Genomic DNA, 22,288 nt, shown 5'->3' on the forward strand with positions numbered 1-22,288 from the left:
CCAAGATGCCAAAATTGGCAATTTTATCTCTTTAAGTGAAAAGAAAAAACACCTAGAGAAAGCAAAATGATTTACATAGAACATTTATAAATTCTTATTTATTCTTAGGACTTTTATGCTAAGATAGAGTTAAAGGTCTAACATCCAGACCAAAATCAGGAAACAGCGCTTCTATGAATACAAGGTGCTGTCATACACAGAGACAGGCGTGAAAGGCAGCACCGCACCACATGGAAGGATCAGAAAAGCCAGTTAGAGAATGCAGTGGTTGGGCTGGTCTGTACTGCTCAGTGCTTTCAAGTAACACAGAAAATAACACAACATTGGTACACCAGAGAGACTAGCTCCAGAGGGCTGGCAGAACCCATCAGAAGCAGGCAACAGATTGACATATGACATACACTGTCACTTGAACTACGCCTGCATGACACCGTGTCCAGCCTCACACAACTTGGGGATAGGTCACTGCCAAATGCACGTCACCTCAAAAACTGGCTACCTCTTTTTTTTTTTTTTTTTTAAATGACGATGCATGTAAATCAGAGAGGGGAAGGCCTGAGGTGGCAAATGTTTCAAGTGGCTGACAGAGGCTGTACATTCTGAACTCTGGACAAAGTAACTGGGATCTTGGTGTCTCCTGGGCCTGGAGCTTTAGTGATAGGCTGCGCATGGGCTTTAATGTCTGCTATTCGCTCTTTAAACTTCTGTTGGAGGAACTTTTCTTCTTTGGAATAGCTCTTGGCAAACACGGACATCAGTAGGCACCCAGCCATGGACGTGCCCCCGATGCAGAAGAGCAAGGCTCCTGCTAGCTTGCACGTGTCCAGGGCGCCATTGAACTGCACAGCGTGTGTGTCGACCACCATGAAATCAGCTTCACCAAAAGCTTCAATCTTCGGGGGCACAAGAAAGCCCACTGCCAGGACAGTTAGTCCAAGAATCACAAAGACAGTGCCTGAGATGAGTCCGACCTAGAGAGAGAAAGACAGAAGCAGGAGAAGTGAGCAGCTGACCCCTTCTGCTGCCACTCAGCCACAAGGGTACTGCCCAGACCACCCCTAATCTACGTAAAAACCAGAAGCTTACATCTAAAGTGGAAGGTGGCATTTAATGCCAGCCAGAAAGTGCAGCCCCAAATCTTGGCTGCTTTCTACTTGTACAAGCTGAAGGAACCCAACTTTGTTCACATGCTTCACTTGGTGATAAGAAAGAAACTGTCCTGATGCCTAGAGCTGGTCTGACTCTGTTCTCTGAAAATTTTGATGCCACCAAGGTTGCCATCTCCTAGTATGTTATGTCAAGCACAACACATCTCATAGAGTGTCAACTCAGACAAGCTCAACCTGTGACCACCATGGAAGAAGACAAGACCAACCACTTCGTGATTCTGTCATAGCTTTTACAAAACATGGTCACCATGTAGGCTGCTCTTCCCAGCCAATAGGCCTATTACTCCTTTTTCTACCATGCCCATTATCTCACTATATAGTCTGCTTCCCTTATAGACAAACTTTATCAGAGAATTGTCTAGACAATCCAGAGTACATCATTGCTTCTTTAGTCCCTCCAAGAGTTCTCTAAGCAAAGCTACATCTTATAATTCATTCTTTCTCACTCCCTTGTTCTGTGTCTCTGTGGTGTGTATCTTCACTGCAGTGAGTAACAAACCCAGCATTCTCAACAGAAACATGTGGTCCTAAGGATCCGGGAGTCCTTATGAATGCTGATGCCTTCCAAAAGTAAGGACAGAAGGATCCAGTGCCACCAGTTAAAGATGTGGAGTCTCCAGAGGCTCAGTCATAGGCTATAAACAGACCCGTCACAGAGACAGGGCCTGGAGGGCACACAGATGACCCCAGATCCAGTCTCTGTTTCTTTTCACATGTAGCCAAGTGAGTAGAACTAGTGCAGATACCAACACGTTAGAGCAACACGTGCCTCAAGTCAAGATTTCCTTAAGGGCAACACATTTATGTTAGGCTCTCATTTGTGTAACCAAAGCTCTGGTAAAAGAAACCTCCAGGAGAGAGGCTTTGTTTGGGCTCAAGAAGATATGGTCTTATTGTGGTGGGGAAGGCATGTCTGGCCCAACTCCATGGCTGTGAAGGCGCAAGAACACTACTTGCTTACACCCCCTCTGCTCAGGAAGCAGGAGAAGGGGACTATGGGTGCATGATCAGTAGAAGAAAGACACGTTCCCTTTGTTGCCTGCTTGCTCCCACTCCCAATGGCAAGTTCACCGATTCTATTACTGAGACATTCACTCGCCATTTATTAGAACCTATTTATCTGGGATTCCAATGTCCAACCAAAGACTAGCAGCTCTCTAGGAATCCTCGGGGCCTCCAGCACCAGATTGAGACTGCTGAGACATCCAGCCTTGTGGACTGAACAAATCCTGAGTCCTTAGCCTTTTGGTTGGGAGACAGCCAGGCTTGGACTCCCTTGATCATAGCCTGTAAGTCACTCCAATACCCCCTCTCTGTGTATGTATGTATGTATGTATGTATGTATGTATGTATGTATGTATATATGTGTCTACATTCGCATGTGTATGTATTTATGTATACATACATATATGTGCATATATATTACACACACTCACACACAATATTAATTCTGTTAGTTCTGTTTCTTTAGAGAACCCTGATTGATACAGTTAACATTCTTCTCTTTCTCTTTATTGACATTCTGGGATGTGCCTTGTGGTGATTTGAGCGCACACATGAGGGGTAGGTAGACCCCCCTTGGGCTTGTATCCTGCAGCTTGCCTTGGAATCACAGAAGCAAATAGAATGACAAGCAATGAGAGTCTCCACATTATGACATTGTGAAAATTAAATATGACTGTGCTAAAGGCACTTAACTTTGTGTTTTGCTATGTAACAAACTACGATGAGTAGCTGTGACGATGGAGGAAAAAGCACCTTCGGTTAACAGCGTTAAAACAGTAACAGCATTTGGAATAAAGATCGTTAACACTGGAATAGGGATGAACTATCAATTTTTTTAAATGTCTTTTTTCATTTCCTCCCATTCCTAATTGCTTTAAATTAGAGTAACAGGGTTAGGAAAATAAACAAATATGTAATCCTACTTAATCTTGAAATTTAAAGTATGTGTATTTATTTGTTGAATTTTACAGGCATTGATTGACATTGCGTCAGGGGTGGCCCAGGCACCATGCTAGATGCAGTACATTTAGCACAACTGCTTATGAGAAGTAGGGATTTTCATAGTCATCATCAGAAACTGCAGCCTATAGTGTGCAAGAAGAGCAACTGCAGCCTATCGTGTGCAAGAAGTGCATTCCAAGCTTATGTAGTCAATACAATCTGGATCGGTGTGATCCCCTGCTCTTCTTATGCCCACAATACTCTACCAATTACTATTTTGCATATTCCATGCCTAGTATTTATTTTAATTTCAAAAGGGTTTTATAGACCATGTACAGACACATCCCCTTTAATATAATGCAGTGAAGAAAGTAAAAGACAAAAAATGTCAGCATGAGACTAAATAAAAACAGAGAAACTATTCTGGGTAAGATGCAAGTGATATAGGAAAAATTGGGTTGTAAAATCATATTTTGGATTGCTAAAAATAATGGTAAGTTAATTCACCTTCAGAGACTAGCCATTATTTATAACTCTTCAAAAATGACTCATGTTGGAAAATTCTGGAAGCACAAACTATATTAACTTACATATCCATGGTGACTTGTTTGCCACGTCAGTAAATTACCTCCTTCCTTAAGAACTGGTACTGAACCTCAGACACGGAGAGAGGCAAAGCTGTGTTTGCCTTGGTTTGGCAGTTTCTGTAAAGCCTGGGAGGCAACATCCCATCCTTTCCTGCCTTGCTTCTTCAGAATCCGTCCTGGGGTCCGACTCTGAAAGCACTCTCGACTGGCAAACCCCAGCCTCTAGCCTACTGACTGCAGGCCACAGTGATCTCAGCACAGCCTGCTTCTCAGCTGAGCAGAGCATGACACAAAATCTACTCTTAGAGCATTGCTCACAAATGAACAGCAAACCGAGGCTTCCACGTGGAGGAAGTGCTGGTCATTTGTCAGAACTGAAGCCTGACTAGCCAGGGAACCTCCTTCCTCCCTTATCTCCATTAGAGTCTCAGAGGAAGGGGGAGGAGACAGTCATCACTGGCTGTCAGCAATCAACGCAAGTGCCACGGAGCCTCCAAACAGTGTGCACGGAGCGGGAACTGCAAACCTGAGACAGCATGAAAGGGTCATGAATGAATCACGACGCAACTGCTTCTTAAAGCCACATGAAGACCACAAAGGGGAGGGCAGGTGGAATGTATAGCCTGATCCTAATATCATGTTGGAATTCTGGGAGGAATTTAAAATTGGGGGTGACTCCATCAGGCGAAATGTGAACTGTATCCGAACATAGTTGTGAGCTGAAGCAGTCTTAGGTCCGGGAGACAAATCAGTAAAAAGCAAAGTCACACAAAGGTCGTTTAAGGCTTTGAGAGAGAGCGAGCACTGTAGGACTGTCCAGTGCCATGTGCGTGGGAGGGCTGGAATGCTGCTGGAGTGGTCCCATCCAGGTCCCAAGAGCATCCTAGGGCAATGGCGGTGGAACCAATATTAGAGGTGCGTTTGGAAGACCTCAGTAGGTGATGATAGACTTCCACAGCAGTGGCAAGGCCAGCATCTAGGCTATCACTCCTGACGTCTGCCTGAGCTCTGCAGAGCATGTGTGAAACCCGTTCCCTGATGAGCAAAGGAGAGCTGGCTAGAGAAGCAACCCTGGGTTCCAGAAATCAGCCAAAAATTGCTGTTAATTTGACCAACATCTCCTTCCTTGTTCCCTAGTGTGCTGGTGAGGTCTGAATTCACAGTGTGTGCCAAGCTGGTAGACAGAGCCAGCAAACAGCCTCTGTGGCACAGCTGTTCTGTGATGGAGGAGGCAATAATGACCGCTGGAGGCCAGAAGCTGCTGGGCACGGAAGCAAAGCCATGGAGGAGAAGGATGCATGGAGCGGGTGTGGAGGAGCCATCTGGGATAGAAATCTTTCAAATCTCATAGGGAGTTAAAACTGGCTTTTGGTCCTTCCCCATTCCCGAGGATGACTGTTGCTTTCTCTGTAAGCCCTGTTGCTTTCTTTGACCCTACACAGTACAATTGGTACCCTTCCACCAGAGCAATGAACTTACCCATCAGCCCTTGCACTTCACAGAGATTATCCCCTCTAGCATACAAGCAAATGCAGTAGCTTCTATATTTAATAATTATTTTAGTTCCCATGTTCACTGCTTGGCGTCATTCCTGACCTTGAAATCCAACCTTAGTCCTCTCTGATGCCTGAAACCTGTATTCTCTGACTTATTAAAATTCTGGAGTCACAAGGACTATCATATACATTGGAAGTTTGTGTTCACCCTGGATTATGAGACACTCATCAAATCTAAATATTGTCTTTTTTTTTCCTCCCCATAATCACTACACTGTGAGGACATGGAGAAATTACTATTGTACCCAAAGCCTTCTGTGAGCCTCTGAATGCATTCCCAGCTCACCTCTGACCCTTCTGTCTAAATCTGTAAACACCCCTGCTATGCTGCTCGCTCTCTTTGGGTCCCTGCTGTCTGCTATGCTCTCCCACCCCTCCACATTTGCAATGCACTTCTATCTACCATGTGCCCTGCTCCTGCAGATGCACAGGAACTCTCTGCTGGGAGCAACTTCTCCAGGCTGCACAAGATACACACTGTTTCGTGCTTCCCAAGTCTGTGTTCTCAATATGTGCCGTGAATACTTTGATAGGAGTGGTTGGCGTGCTGGACTGTAATAATCTGTGTCCACATCTACTTCCTCCATTTAACTGTGAATTGCTATATCTCATTCAGAGACAAGAAGAGATCCTATGTACTCTATCGCATTTTCCATGTGGTCTAGATTCTGGACATTACTTGTGTAAGATAGAAAGGAAAATATTAAAATCCTGACAGAGTTGGCCATTTGCTGTGAATTCTTTATTTTCAGAGTTTTATAGTGTTTAATGGATTTGCAGTTCCCAAATCACAACATCAGTGCTTTGGAAGTACACAAACGTTTAAGTGTTCTTTATGTCAGTGGCATTTAAAGATATTGGGAAAGTAAATATAGTCCACTCAGTTGTATACATACATGTATATGTATGGAGAGGAAGAGAGGAGGGGAGAAAAGAGGTGAGAAGGAAGGAGGAGAGAGTGGAGACAGAAACCAAAGAGGAGGGAGGAAATCATCTGTGTAAGATGTGCCTGGCTCGAGTGTGCATTTCATTGATCCAGGCCAATAGGGATTCATCTGAGCTGAGATTTCTACAGAACAAAGATATTGACTTGTCTAACTCAAACGTAGATTCTGTGACAACAGTACAGTTTTGAATGAACACAAGCCTTGGGCCATCCACATTAATGGCTATGTTACCCAATATTTGCCAGATTTCCAGTTTGATTTCCACTTCAGAACTTTGTACTCTAATTGGAATGAAGCAATGGTTGCTAACACAGCCAAATCTTATTGACTGTTGTCTTAAGCACTTTTTAAATACCATCTCAAGTCTCATGTTATTTACATGGTAAGTAAAATGTTACAGAGCTATGAAATGCAAGAGCTCAGGTTTGAGTTTATATGGCCTGTGACAAGAATCTATGCTCATATTCAGTAGGCAGAACTCTTGCTACATCTAGAAACACATTTCCATTTAAGTCAATGCCTGGGTAAAAACTGTGGGAATCTTTCAGAATAAGCGCAGAATCTTGGAGCTAGATGAGCCCCCAGTCATCCTCTGAGGGACTCAGTGTCCTCCCCTAAAAGTTTCCCCATTTCTTAAGTACTGGGGCATTCAGGCACCCTTGTTTGTGTCCATTGCCTTTTCTCAAGTTGACTCAGCTGGCACCTCCTGTCCATTCTATCTCTGAATGACCTCAGTTCATGAGCTGAGACAGACAACTGGAATGGCCACTAGTGGGCTGTCTCTATTGGTGTAGTAGTCACCTTCCGCGAGCCAAAGTCACACTCGTGGGTTCTGCCTGTCCCTTGCCTTGGCTGGATATAGCCATCTAAGCAGGTTGCTGCATCATCCAGGACACAAGCCCAAGCTGAGGGCCTGAGATTTTGCTTGATGTCTTCTTCTCATTAGCATATTTTGATGGCCTGGCCCTCAAGCTTTATGCTAAACTAGACCATTGACATCCACCCAACCTAAGCTACCACCGTCTCTTGCTGTGTTCATCCTCTGATGACTTATTTTCTGCTCAGTAGCCAGAAAGATCTTGATAAAATACTTGTCACTCTGACTTCCTCAGAAGGATTTCCCTATTTCTTGAGATAAAAGCCCATGTCTTTGCCATTGTCTACAGAACCCCACAGAAACCCCCTGTGCTATTGTTTTTCTGAATCCATTGCCTTCCCCATTATGACTCCATTTCTAGACTGGACTTTGTTTCTCTTCCCAGGGGCTTCAGGATGGCTGTTCTCAGCTCCGACTGCCATCCAGCTTGAGCACGTTCTTGTCTGTTTGCTCAGATTTCACCTCTTCTGCAAACCTTTCTCCATCCCTGCTCCTCAGTGTTTCTCATCACTGTACCCCTGTGTCCATTCTCATTACCTTCTTCCTCTTATGTGTATAGCTGCAGTCACTTGATGTGCTCTTAGGACCTTTGTGCAGCCACACTAGCATTCATCTCTCTCTTCTTCCTGACTACAGATGCATAGGACTAGCTGCCTTGGATTCCTGCTAACTGGGGCAGATTGTAAGCTCTGCACACGTAGGAAAATTTTCGTTTCTTGTTTATCATTTTCAGAACTTCAATGCAATCATTATACAGATGCCATCAGTGTTAAGCATCTCTTGAGATACTGCATGCATGCTCTAATGAGGTGCCTCAGAGAGCCCTGTGGTCCCCTATATGGTGAGGACTGAGCTCATGTTATGACTCCAGGGCCATGTTTCAGCGTTAATGCTTTCTCAACACCTAATGATTTCTTTTATTAACTATTTCTAAGGTATTAGATGATACAGAGTTAGTTCCTTCTCTTAAACACTGTGAAAAAACACTTAAAAGAAGCAAGTTAAGGGCTGGGGAGGGGATTTACTTTGGTGTACAGTTTGAGGGAACACAATTGATCCACCATGGCTGGGAAAGGCTTGGCTCCTGACTGCAGCGTCAGGGCCTTACTCCCTCTGGACAGTCAGGAAGCACAGAGTGCATAAGAAGGCAGGAAACAGTGTAAATCTCAAGGCTCACCCTCTAGGGACCCACTTAACCCAGCTAATCCCTATCTCTTAAAAGTTTCACCATTGTTCAAAATAGCACCAGCAGCTAGGAACCAAATGTTTTTTTCCCCCATTGCTCCTTTCCTCACCTTCCAGAATACTGAGCTCCACCTGTTAGGCGATCTCTGGATCTGGAAATCATCCTCATACTCCCAGATGGAGGCAGTGCAGTCCTCATAAAACTGATGCAGGTAGGATCGAACTCCATAGCGCTGGTACCCACCCTCAGTGTCAGATTGGGCTTGCTTGGACCCACAGGTATTGCTGCAAGAAGTCATCTTCCCAGCTGGAATGACAGCATCCACAGAACTCAGCCCCATGGGCTAGTTCTTGGACCTCAGGATCAGAAGGCATATTAAAGGCAAGGACTAGGCTGGTTCATGCCAGACCAGGCTATTCAAACAATTCTCTTTTCTTAAGGGAAGCAGTACTTTTAAATAGCCACCTACCTTATCATCCACTCTTTTCTTCTGCTGACTGTAAAATCACCCCCCTCACACCAGTAGTCCATGCCTAGGATTTGTTCTCCACAACCAAAGGAGAAACCACAGCTTCAGTCACTTAAACTATATAAAATATAAGCACAAGGCACATAGGAAGTGGCTGACAAAGAGATCTGACAACAGACCTTTTAATGTAAGAAATTTGTGGACACTCTCACTGGCCATGGGTAGAATTTGCTTTGGGTTGTCCTGGGTTTTTAAGCATGCTCCTTTCCAGGATGTGTACAGTATTCCTCTTAGCAGTTTCCATGTTTGTATTCAGAGCTCATGCAGCACGCTCTGATATTTTAAGTGACTGCTAAGTCATATGAAGACTTTGTTAGAAAGCTGAGGAGTGACTTACATGGGTTGTTAATTACAAGTGTCTGGACCATTACTTTACATCTCACTAGATCTAGCGCCATGTGTTTTTGTCCTTTGTGGAAGTATCTGTCCATGTGGGTGTGACAATTTAATGCAGACAATAGACCCTTTTTACTATTTCCTCCCAAGTGTCTAGTATAAATAAGACTTAAGAAAATGAAATAAAACTTGTTGTAGGTAAGCTGTCTAGGGAGCCACATTTGCAAGATGGGAATTTGAGGTTGATTTGTTCCAATTGTTACTCTTGGAGACAGCAGTTTCTATAGATTTGATTAATAATTTGTTATTTTTTTTAAAATAAAACTTTATTTAATATGTTTGGGTGCTTTGTCTACATGTAAGTCAGTCTACCTTTTGTATGTCTGGTACCTGCTGAGACCAGAAGAGGGTGTCGGATCCCCTAGAACTGGAGCTATAGGTGGTTATGAGCTGTCATGTGGATGCTGGGAATTGAACTGCGGACCTCTAGAAGAGCAGCCAGTACCTTAAGCACTAAGCCCAATGCTTTTGTTTATTATGTTTAGTAAGGAATTACTGAGGGGGGTAATAGTTTTGGTGGGTGAGGAACATCTCAATTCTGTGTTCTTTGGCTTTTCAGATCTCTGTATAAGCGGTTAAGTGTTTAGCTAAGTATGGGAAATAATTGGTAGATTTCAGTTTCGTTTTGTAGATTGTTTCCCATGTTTGGACATTGACCACATATGACAAAGTGACACTCAAAGTTATTTTCTCATTGGGAAAATATTTTTCTGGGAAAGTCCTGGACTGTGCTATAATATAGACCACGAAAGATGCATTAGCATTCTAATAGTCTATCAAGGAACCAGCTAGTAATGTCTACGGGACAAAAAATATTCTCTATAGTTCTATCAGCTAGTAATGTCTCAGGACAAAAATGTTCTCTATAGTTCATCAGACTTTTTAGTTTGGTTGGGTAGTGTGATTGCCAACTTTAAAGAGTTTAGAATCATCAAAACAGACTCCTAGGTGTGCCCATGCAGGGCTTTCTAGATTAGGTTAATTAAATTGGGAAGAATTACTGTAAAGGCAGGTAGTGCTGTTCTGTGAGCTGAAGAGCTGACCTGAATAACGGACTGAGCACCAGCATTTATCTCTCCTTCCTGAACATGCATGTAATGTGACCAGCTGCCTCCAGTTCCTGATGACACAATGGGCTACCCGTTGGAACTGCGAGCTGAAATAAGCCCTTAATTGCATAGGTTGCTTTTGTCAGTGTCTTGTCCCCGCAACTCATAAAGGAACCAATACAGACAGGTGGCAGTGCAGGTTGGGAACAGTCCTACGGGAACAAAGCAAACCCACAGGAGCACTTCTTTTTAACTGCTACTGCTACAAATGGATTTCATCAGAGAATGCAGTCAAAGTTGAGAAAGTATGCTGTCGGTGACAGAAAAATGGCATAAGTGGGTGGTGTCCTTGCCAACTTGCCTCATCTTTCTATACGCTGGCCGGCATTACGCTTAACACCTGTGCACTTTCTGTTCAGAAACAGCTACCTATAAAAAAATCACTCAGGAGAACAGGTCAGGAGAGGTAAATGTAAGCGTTAAGAAAACCCCAACTTTTAGACATTCAGAGGGGTTTTGTTTCATAACTAGTCAAGGTTTTCAAAAGCATTTTCTTTGACTGCAGCAAAGCCTGATGGATCAAAAGAAAGGTACCTAACTCTTATAGCTTAAGTGCCTGGTGACCTCTCCAGTGCCTTCTGTTTAATGCATAAGCAATGGATAGGATCAGGGAAAAAAAAACACCTATTACCAGTGACACATAAGTAGAATAATTTTAGAGCTGCCTCCTTTAAAGACATTCTGATAAAAAATTTTGGGCAACTGGAGGTGGGGTTGGTATTACTAACTCTGCTTTGTCATTGAGGAAACTGAGGTATGGAAAAATGATCTTGCTAAAGGTTGCACTGTGAGTCAGGCAGGAGACAAAAGATGACGGTTACAACAATGTGCAGGAGCTTGGTCTGAATCATGGGCCCGGAGTCAGAAGCCACTCACCTAGATGCTTTATATAATCTTTGGGTGTCCTGCAGAGCACCAGACTCTTGAATTCCAAGAGAGAACAAAACCAGGTATAGGAGGAATGAAAACACCTTCTCTAGCAACAAGAGGAGCCGCTCCCCTCAGTTTCTGAAGTTCCCCTTCTTAGGACTCAGCTTTGATGCTGAGAAGTCCCTGAAATTCATCGTGTTCACCCTCAACCCAACTCACTTCCAGCATACTTTGTAATATTAGTTAAACTTTGCTAACAACAAAATTGTACAAAAACAAAAAAACCGGTATTGGGATGGGGTTGGGGGTGGGTGGGAAGCAGGTGGACAAAGAGTCATGAAGCAAACATTTTGACCCTGAGCATGCATTCTACTCCCAAAGAGCAACCCTGATGAGCCTTGCTTCAGCTTCCAAAAGCGCAAGCATGACCTTTGTCATGCTAGCCACACAGAACGGAAAACGGACCCAGTCCCTTGTTTCTGGTCATGAGATCACACAATAGCTTATTAACTTCTCTGGGCTGTGCTTTCATCGTACATTAAGAAGATTGGGCCTGACTAAGGTTTTATTTCCAGATGTGCTTTTTTTCCCCCTAGGAGTTGTTGGCTACACATCTTCAGAATGAGTCATTTACTTTCTGGTGGGCAAACGGCTGAGCTTATTGATTCCCCCACTTCTTCATGGACTGTCAGTCCCAAACATGCCCTTCATTCCAGTGTGTATGAAGCTTAGATTGAGGGCTTACAGACTGTTTGTTTAACACACTACACCAGTATCATATATGCTGCCTTCAGTAGTAGCCTCTGATGCAGGGAGGGTGCCTGAGAAGATTCACCCACCTTCCTCAAGATACAACTATTTGGGACTGATCTCTAGAGGACAATGACCACTTTAAAAATGAGTTTTAAAACCTACCATAGTAGAGTGAAGATATGGGGACCTAAGAACCTCAATAGAGTTACAGAACTCAAAGAGAAGCTAGTAAGTCAGAAACTAGCTGTCTCCAGATAAAGTGTTATAGTTATTTGGAATCCACTCTGTTGACTGACACCTGCGGCATTAGACAAAGGATACATAAAGTTGTGTCATAAAGTGATTTTAAAGCTGGACAATTTTTAAATAATATGCAATAAGCTAGGATGGATACAGGAACACAGGACTGGGCAAAGGCCTTTGAACTTGAATCAGTACTCCCTTTCTGAGCAAGGCTTTGTTACTGTGTATTAAATATCTGTATCAGTGGTCACCAAAACAGTACTGTCAACACTATTAATGGCTGTTGTTATGGGATAGATCTAACCATGCTCCTTGATTTAGAGAAAGCTTTAAAATCCAGGAGGTAGGTATAAGCATAGAACCAGAGAGGAGAACTTTCTAGAATTATATGTAAATGAGATACTGTTGGTATATAACTTGTAAATACTCTAGTGGAGTCTCTTTGTGTGTGTGTGTGTGTGTGTGTGTGTGTGTGTGTGTGTGTGTGTGTGTGTGTGTGTTTGTAGGGAGGGCAATGTCTCTAGTCCAAGATAGCATTGTAGCCGAGACTAGAATTAAGTTTCTGACCCTCTTGCTTCCATGTCAGGAATTACAGATTTGGGGTTACAGGGATTACAGGTTGGGATGACAGGTATGCATTCACCACCATGTCCGGTCTGTGTAGGACTGGGTGTCATATCAGGGCCTTGTGTGTGGGAAGTAGACATTCTACCAACTGAGTTAATTCCTTCAGTCTGGAGTCATGACAGAATGCAAACATCTACGTGGGGCTGTTTGCTCACTTATGAAGAGGAATTTGTTTGTATTCTCCCTGAAGGACCTTGTAGATACTGACAAATGAGGGCTATCCATGGCTTTCTTATTCCTATTATTTGTCTTCAGCAAACTAGCTTTCCTGTGTAACACTGACAGTAGGCGAGAGCACAAACCCTGAGAACCACCCACTGGATGGAAAGACAGACCAGCATGGGCAGTGCCGTGAGTGTGTGGATCAGTGTACAGTGGCGTCCATGGTTGGGAGTTTTAATTCTGAACTTATGCATGCAGTTATCCTCATTTTGTTTTCAAGGTGCTCACAGTCATGGAGATAGAAATAAGTCTTTGTGCCTCCTACAACTCTGGGGACATCACAAGCATAATGCTGTTTATCTTCATGGCCTTCATGAGAGAAGGGAGGCAGCAAATTGTGACACAAAGTGGATGAGTATTTTCCCATGGCTCTGTGTGTGAGTCACCTGTGGGCTAGGCTCAGGCCCTGTTCTTCTTCTTCGCTTTGAAATAACTCTCAATTTTTATACTGTTTTTTCTTCCTCAAAATGATCCTGATCTAATGAGAATGGTATTTCCATTACAGTTACTTTCCACAGGGCCAGTGCTATGAGACACAAGGTATAGACACAGGCCATTGAGACCATTTATCCAGAACCAAACCCAAAAGGTCATTTCCCTTAAAAGACTTGATGTGATTCATAGTGCACACAGGAAGGTATGAGAGCCAGCTAAGGGCTGTGCCACTTTGAAATCCAGGGTTCTTGAATTTCACCAGCACAATCATAAACCCTGAAATGTGTTTCTACCAATGGATCAGTTCAGAGATTTTTTTTTTTTTTGCAATAATCACAAAGATCACAGCTGGGTGGAATGGGGTATTTTTCTGCCCTCCATGCCAGTGCATTGGCAGTCACTTTTATAATTTAGAAAAGAGGAATAATAGTGTATAATTATTTTATTCATTATCACTTGCCTGAATCTTTCAAGCAAGGGTTATCTGTCTCTACTTATCCATTCATCTATCTATAACTTTCTATCTATCTATATTCCATCTGACCATTGACTATCTATCATCTATCCATTCATCTATCTATTCATATCTATTATTGTCTATCCATTTATATTTGTCCACTTAGCTATATCCATTTATCTATCTGTTATCTGTCTATCTATTTATCTATCTATCATCTATCTATCTACCTATCATCTATCTATCTATCTATCTATCTATCTATCTCTTCTGTCTTCTAGCCATCTACCATCTACCATCATCTATGCCTCTATATGTCTATCCTCTATCTGTCTATCTATGTATCTATATACACATATATATTAATAAGCTGTATAAATTCAAAATCAAAATAAGCACCTTTATTCTTTCTTTAAACTTCTTCCTTATCTGCATTCACACGTGACAAAATCAGACTCTTACCTTCAATGTTCTCCTTGTTCTCTGCCTGTTTATTCTTTGATCTTTCTTTTTAGAAGTTCATTCTTCAATTCTATTTAATAAAAGAAAACAACAACTCTGCAGATATGACACAGATCTAAAAAAATTTTTTTTAAAGCCACTAATAAAAACCATTGACCAAGACCTTTTTGTGAAGGAGCAAAGATGGCTTTTCTTAAATTAAAAGAAAAAAGAAAAAAGAAAAAAAAGCAAACAAAAACAAACTCAGATGTCTAACATGTTTAAAACTTTCTAATGGCTTCTTGGGATAATTTTTGGAGTGACTGAAGTGACGTGAACCCAAGGACTTTGTGAGCCTTAGCATGTAGGTGCTGTTTTTATTTTTGCACCATTGTTTTCCTGAAGTTGGTAACACTAACTTGACTGCTCTGCTTATATCCCACATATTCTTTTTTTTAAATCCCACATATTCTGAGTGAAAGATGATATCTTGTTTCCTAGGCATCTCAAAAAACTGCTCCAGAAAACAAATGATCTTTACAATCCTTGTGTCTTCGGACAAGCTTACACATCACATCCTCAGAAAATCTCTTTGGACAATTTATTCATTGTGTTTAGTTAACTTCCGCATCCGTTCTCTTCCTATCACGATCAGTTTTATTCTCCAGCTGCTCAAGAGAAGCAGGTGGCTGTGCAAAATTCAATTAGGAGACTGCTGCTAGCCACTGAGCTATTGGCTTCCTGCGTTACTCTAGTCTTGTCAAAAACAAACAGACAAACAAACAAACAGACAGACAAACCCCGAGGACCATATCATCCAAAAGGCCTTTAAGAATCTTGTTAAATAGACACCCCCGTGAGGCTGTAGAAGATTGGGGAGGAGAGAGTAAACCCAGAAAGAACCTAACAAACTATCTTCAGCATTTCTATGGTCAGCCTATAATGCAGAATGGCTGCCCCATCTTCAAGACCCATTTCCTTGCTCCTGAAGTTTGCGTAGTGTATGAGGTAACATTAGAATCTAGGAATCGAATTAGCAAAAGAAGTCGAGCCAGGTAAAAGCTACTACCTCACTACCTTCTTCTGTCTCCTAGATTCTCCTGTTCTCCCTTCCCCCCCTCTCTCTCCATCTCTCTGTCTCTCTCTGTGCCTCTGTCTCTATCTGTCTGTCTGTCTGTCTGTCTCTGTCTCTGTGTGTCTGTCTGTGTGTCTGCGTGTCTGTCTGTGTGTCTATCTGTATGTTTGTCTGTGTGTCTGTTTGTCTGTCTGTGTCTGTCTGTCTGTCTGTCTGTCTGTCTGTCTGTCTCTCTCTCTCTCTCTCTCTCTCTCTCTCTCTCTCTCTCTCTCTCTCTCTCTCTCAGCAGTATCCTTTCTTTTCACAAGCCACCTTCCTTGTGTCTGAAGAAACTGATGGCAGAGCTCTTCCACCAAGGCGATGGCCTGTCTGGAGCCCTGAGAGCTCTCCAAGGTCCTGAAAACATTGGCGCCACAGAGCCAGGAACCAATTAAGCCTGCTCTAGCTATTTCAACTCCAGCTGGTTTGTAAGGTCGCCAGCCTTGGTCTGACCTCCACCCTTGTGTCCCTATCTAAAAACAAAAAGAAGTCGGTCCTAAAATCATGTCAAAGCATCTTTTGACATGGCCAAAGAGTGGGGAGGGCCGGTGGTGGTGATTTTGGTAGAGAAGGGGGTCAAGTGAACCTGGAAGAGAAACCTAAGGCAAATTCTAAATTCATCTGCTGTAGCCTCACTGAAAATACAACTTTTCTGGTCTTACAGGAAGCAAACTCTTTTAAGTTTTAGCTGTGCAACCCCCCAATTCTTACATAACATAGACCACAAACCTCCCAAGCCTGAAGTTGGTTGTCATATATTGCTACGTTTTTGTGCATTTTAATATGCATGATTTTTTTTTTGTGAATAAAAAGGAGGAAGAGAGGAACAGGAGTCGGGTGGGGTGGAGGAAGAGAGATCGGTGGAGGTTTGTGTGCGAGGAGGGCGGGAGGAAAGAGAAAGGGAGGAGAGCGAGGTGAAGACAGCCCCAGAACAGCCCTCAGCCCTCCTGCGGTGTTACCTGTCCCTCCAATCCCCGACCCGTGGAGCAAGTGCAGCCGACCTAGCCGCAGATCTCTCGCTGGGGTCCCATCGTCGCCGCTGCCGCCACCACCGCCACCGCCGCCGCCACAGCCACTCCCGCCTCTTCAGGCTCAGCTGCGCGTGATTGACAGCTGGAGGCCCACGTGCCCGCGCAGCCCAGGCGCGCGCAGCCGCGAGTAGGGACCGGGTCCACGCAACGCGGGCAGGCGGCCTGTGGGAAGGGCCGCCCTGGAGCACCGCCCCTTCCTGCCCCTGGTAGCTCCTTGTCTCCATCCTGGCTGTGAGGCGCTCCCGCCTTGCTCACTGTTTATTTTACCTCTGCTTTCCTTTTCTGGCTCCAGCTATATTCTGTCTCAAAAGGCTTTTTCCCTCCAAGGACTAGGGGTTGAATTCTGAGCCATGAGCTAGCGCTCTACTATTGAGACATATCTCAGCCTTCATTGTATTTTTCTTTTGATACGGGGGTCTCGAAAGTTGTACAGGCTGGCCTCGAACCCGCTTAAGCCCAGGCGGACCTTGAACTTTAGACCTTCCTACTCTAACGTAATTGAGATGATAACTAGATTTTTAAAAAGGAAACAGAGCTAAGGGTGGTGGTGCACACCTTTAATTCCAGCACTTGGAAGGTAGAGGCAGGAGAATCTCTGTGATTGAGGCCAACCTGGTCTACATAGTGAGTTTCAGGATTGCCAGAAGAGAATCTGTCTCAAATAAACTAACAACAACAACAACAACAGCAACATATTTACCCAGTTCCTGATTTGCTAGCCATTGCTTTACCCACAGTGTTCAACATTTATGTAAGAAATCTTTACTGTCTGCAGCAGTCTTCTGTGGTAATCTCTATAATCGCATGCAACAGGTGAAGAGGCTGAAGTAGGGAAACATTTTATACACACACACACACACACACACACACACACACACAGAGAGAGAGAGAGAGAGAGAGAGAGAGAGAGAGAGAGAGAGAGAGAGAGAGAGAGAGAGAGTCATAATTGCTTATCACAGTTCACACAACCACTGCTATGATTTAAATGAAATGGCCCTGGAGGTTCATGTGTTTGAACACGTGGTCTCTAGCTGGGACAGTGTTTTGTTTTGTGATGGGTTTTGTTCCGTTTTGAGACAAGGGTCTCAATGTGTATGCCTGTCCATTCTAGAACACAGTACACAGACCAGGGTGGCTTTGAACTCACAGAGATTCATCTTCCTCTGTTGGGATTAAATGCATGCACCCCCCCCCCACCAGCTGAGGGTTTTATTTTTAATACGCTGACTTTTTGGAAGTTCCATATATTTATGCAATGTGTATTGGTCATATCTATTTACTACTACCCCTTCCATCTCCCTAGTCACCCCCCTCTCACCCCCCCAACTCCATGTCTTTGTTTTTGTTAATGTTGTTATTAGTAACTTGAGTCCAGTTAGTGCTACCCAAATGCACATGGGTGTATGGCCATCCACTGGGTCATGGTTAACCTACCAGAGGTCACATCTCCAAAGGAGAGCGACTCTTTGTCCCTGAGCAACTAACCAGCTGCCACTGTCTCCTCTGATGGCGCTGGAGCCTTTTGCCCATCCATTGCGGTTTGACCGGTTTGGTCTCATGCAGGTCTGCTGCAGGTAACCACAGCTGATGTGCGGGAGATGCGACAGTCGCATCACCTGCAGAAGCCAGCATTTCCCAGCTCTTCTTCCCAACTGCTAGCCCGCTTCCATTCTGCATCCTCTTTCATGAAGATTCCTGAGCCTGGCATGGTAGGAGGTTGGTATGGATGACCCACCTATAGCTGAACACTCAAAAGTATTGATACCCAGCCCTCTGGCCAGTTACGAGTCTCTGTATTAACCACAACCCCCTGCAAAAAGAAGCCTGTCTGACCAAAGGTGAGACCATTGTAAATTTCCTACCTGGGTCTGCTACTTCTGCCACCTGAGGTCAGACCTTCAGGTTTTATAATCCAGATCCACTTCCTGTCTGCTATGTTTTTTGTACTATCAAAATGTGTGTGTGTGTGTGTGTGTGTGTGTGTGTGTGTATGTGTGTGTGTGTGTGTGTGTGTGTGTGCGTGCGTGCATGCGCGCACGTGTATAGTGATCCAGGAGCAGACACCTGCCATGTGGAACTGCCTGCCCCATGCCTTTCCTGCTGTGGTACACTGCATCTCTTTGTTGTTGTTGTTGTTGTTGTTGTTGTTTATTTTTGTGTTTTTTGATTTTTGAAGACAGGGTTTCTTTGTGTAGCCTTGGATGTCCTGGACTTATTTTGTAGACCAGGCTGGCCTTGAACCCACAGAGATCCACTTGCCTCTGCCTCTCTTAAATGCTGGGACTACAAGTGTGTGCCACCTCACCTGGCTTACACTGAATCTCTCAAACTGTGAGCCAAAGCAATCCCTTTCCTGACATTGTTTTTTGTGAGATATCTGGTCACACAGCATAAGAAAAACAATGAAGCTACCACAGCCAGGCAGGGGAGAGGGACTGCATTTTACAAGGCTGTTTCCTGTTTCGAGAGGATCAAGACTATAGGTGTCATTGTACTATTTCCTTAGCTCCATGAAGTTTCAGAAAAAAAAAAAGCCCAAGAAATAATTCTATTCTTTAAATAAAGAGTGGACCTGGTAGAATCAATGTTGATCAAGTGCTTAGCGAGGACTGAGGAGGCAGCGTGTTGCTTTCTTTTTCCCTTTGTTCAGACTTATATCCCCAGTGCTCTCCAGCACTACTTACACCCGATTTTCTTCTCCCCTCCCACTCAGCATGAACAGTTCACCTTTCAGGATTTTAGAGAAGCTGTGCACTAGCTTCCTCCCCTCACATTTTCTGTGCAGATCTGATGAGCACTTATTCTTAGATGAAAGCCCGGCTGTGCATGTTTTCACATCCTTGAAGGTCTCTAAAAATCAGCACATCTGCAAAACGCCAGCTTAGATGCACTCCTCTTCTGGGCTTCTAGAATGATGTAGCTGATGACTTCCTGCTCTTCTATTTGGCTGATGCTTGACAATTGCCCTGGTTTCCTTTGGAAAACATCTATTGCTTCAGAATACTTTACATTTCTGCCTGTCTTCCCACCATCATGGCCTTCCCCACCCTGCAGGGTGGAGAACAGGTGTTTCTCATTTTGCTCAGGCACAGTGCACATTCTTTCTCTCAACTTTCTCTCTGTCTGGAAGACATTTCTTTGTTCTCTCCTCTTTTTAATGTAACACAAGTACAACTGCTTCTGCACAGGGTCACCCCAAGTGACTGCTCACTCCTGACCATGTTCAAAATCTTCATCTTCCCATTACTTTTCATATTAGAGTATGGGCTTATTAGTCCCTGAATTTTTAAAATTTAATTTATTTTATTTTTTTACATATACATTTATATTATTACACATATATACAATAAACTTCCTATAGCAAGAAGAACCATGGATTAATCATGAATTATATAAATGTTAAATTCTTAGTGTTTTGGCTATTTGTATTTGGCAGCCTTGAGGAAAACATCTTTTCTATCTTGGTGTGTCTAATATTCTGAATGTAAATCAATATCTATCATATCTCATCATTAACTACTTAAAACATCTATCTAGACCTAAGAACATCTTAACCTCTAAACAACTAAGCTTAATTGTAAAACTAAACTACCTGGTCTTCAACTCCATCAGAGACTTGAGAAGGAATAAAATTAATTATCTGAGTAGACAGGAAGTGTAGCTTAGTAGCTTCGAAAAGGAAAAAAATGACAGATGGTTTGCTGCCTGAATAGTCACCCAAAACTCTTTACAATGCTGGAACATCATCTTCAGACTCCTGGACCAATATATCTGACAGACATATTTGTGAGGCAGCAACTACTGAGGATTGCTTACCCTGTCTTGGCAGAGTTTGGCCGTTGACTCTGGCTTCATCCAAGCTTGCTCATTTTTAGGAAGAATTCTGTCTGTGGCAGAAATGAGGACATTTTCCCCAGTGGCTTGTTTGCTACATTTGCAGTTATCTCCAGAAGGAGATTCTTTGGTGCTCATCATCTTCTTTGAGGTAGGGTGGGTGTTGACAGGAGTTAACCTCTCTTATTGCCAAGGAATCTTTAAAACAATAAAAACATCTTTAAATGCTTTATTTTGTAGGTCTCTGAAGTTTTTGAAGACCATATCCAACTATTTTAGCTTATCTATCTATAGAATCATATCTATCTGTTAAACCTAGGGTGTATATTCTTATGATAAAAATAGACTAGTAATTGACATGACCATGATTTGATCAATTATCAATTAACCTGTATCACTTAATTATCCTAAGCAGCGTGCAATAACACTTTCAAAGTATTAGAATAAACCTTGTATTATAATTGAATTGTATGGGTACAATATTTCATATTAGAGTAGAAATATATGTAATGTGTATGAAGAATAATCTTAAATTTGAATTCTATACCAATGTATCAAATTTAAACTTATTTTGCATCAATATACAAAATTCTATACCAGTGAATTAAAATAACCTTGTGAGTAACAATTAAGGCATTAAGTTGAGGGGTAGATTCAATAATCTACTTTTTGTTCTATTGTCTCTATATATTTCCATATTACCCGTTCTTTCTTTTAAACCCCTATCTCCAAATGCAAGAAAGAAAGATAAACGAAAAGGGAGACACCCTTGAGTCTAATCTTGCTTTCTCTCTGAGTAAGAGACATAATAAGTTATAACCAATTCCCAATGAAAATAAACATCTACAGCCCAAGAAAGCAATCAAAATATACCTAAACATCCTTAAGGGAAATGGGGTGTTGTTCTCTTAAGGTTTCTTCAGCTTATTTGGGATAAATAATACCATTGTAGAGGACCAAATAAAAATTGGGGAAAAATGGTTAAACAAAACTAGGAATAGCATTTGTGGTCCAGTTTCTAAATGTTGAGAAATTACAGGCTTAATCAAAGTCTTGTGTGGGAGAGTCTAAAATATTGGACCAATTAAGATTGCAAGCTTTCTTCAAAGCTGTCCTGGGAGCTGCCCTGTTCTGATGAGGCACAGCAACTGAAGCTCTTGGTGCTGGAGCAAGGAGGATGCAGGATGTCAGTGTTGAGCATGCTGAGAGGAAGGAATCCTGTCAGGTCTGATCCAGAGTCAGTGTCTGGTTCTTTTGTCCTGAAAACATATAATTTCTCACAAGCATTATACAGTCCTAAAGTTATAAATGTATGAGTTATGCAGGATGCAGTTAAGGCTGGTTCTCTGCTCATTGTACAGGCAGAAGAAAGACATCTGTAAATCTTCATTCATGCCATATGAAGAATGGCACCTAATAATAAATCACAGGGATTCTGTAGGCAACAAGAAGCATTGTCTATGCATAGACATTCATGCCTCAGCCAGTCTCAGAGTTGTTCCCATGTAGTGGGATTATCAATATAAGTTACCTGCTTGTTCTGCAGTTTGAATTCTTGGCCCTGAACTTTAATTAGCATCTTATTCAGTTTAGATAGTGAGAAAATTGCATGTGAGTGTTACAATTTTTCATGTTTGAATGTGTGTGTGCGTGTGCATGTGCGTGTACACGCGGAGGCTTGAGGATGACACTGGGAATCATCTTTAGTTGTTCTTCCTTCTTCATTGAGGCAGGGTCTCACAATTAAATGCAAAGCTCATCACTACGGCTAGCCAGCTTGTTCAGGGGACCCTCACCTTTACTTTTTACCTTGTGAAGTTGGAAATTCAGGTGGCTGCTACACCCATTCCGTGTTTACATGGGTTCTGGGACTTTGAGCTCTGGTTCCCTTGTTGGCAGGGCAGGTGTTTTCACTATGAGCCATCACCCTGGTGCTGAGCTGCATTTTGTTTATTATG

The 22,288-nt window shown here is 42.9% G+C and overlaps 1 protein-coding gene across 1 annotated transcript; it reads right to left on the reverse strand.

The window, feature by feature from the left end:
* Positions 1-513: 513 nt before the first annotated feature.
* Positions 514-16,537, reverse strand: Nrsn1 (neurensin 1). The gene is made up of 4 exons (XM_051169405.1): positions 16,425-16,537; positions 14,373-14,442; positions 8,379-8,575; positions 514-971 (listed from the first exon to the last, which is right to left on the reverse strand). Exons 3-4 carry the CDS (start codon positions 8,565-8,567, stop codon positions 573-575), a joined length of 588 nt encoding a protein of 195 aa, XP_051025362.1. The 5' UTR covers positions 8,568-8,575; positions 14,373-14,442; positions 16,425-16,537; the 3' UTR covers positions 514-572.
* Positions 16,538-22,288: the final 5,751 nt, after the last annotated feature.

Source organism: Acomys russatus, chromosome 3 (assembly GCF_903995435.1).
Source record: "Acomys russatus chromosome 3, mAcoRus1.1, whole genome shotgun sequence".
In the NCBI taxonomy this organism is placed as follows: Eukaryota; Metazoa; Chordata; class Mammalia; order Rodentia; family Muridae; genus Acomys; species Acomys russatus.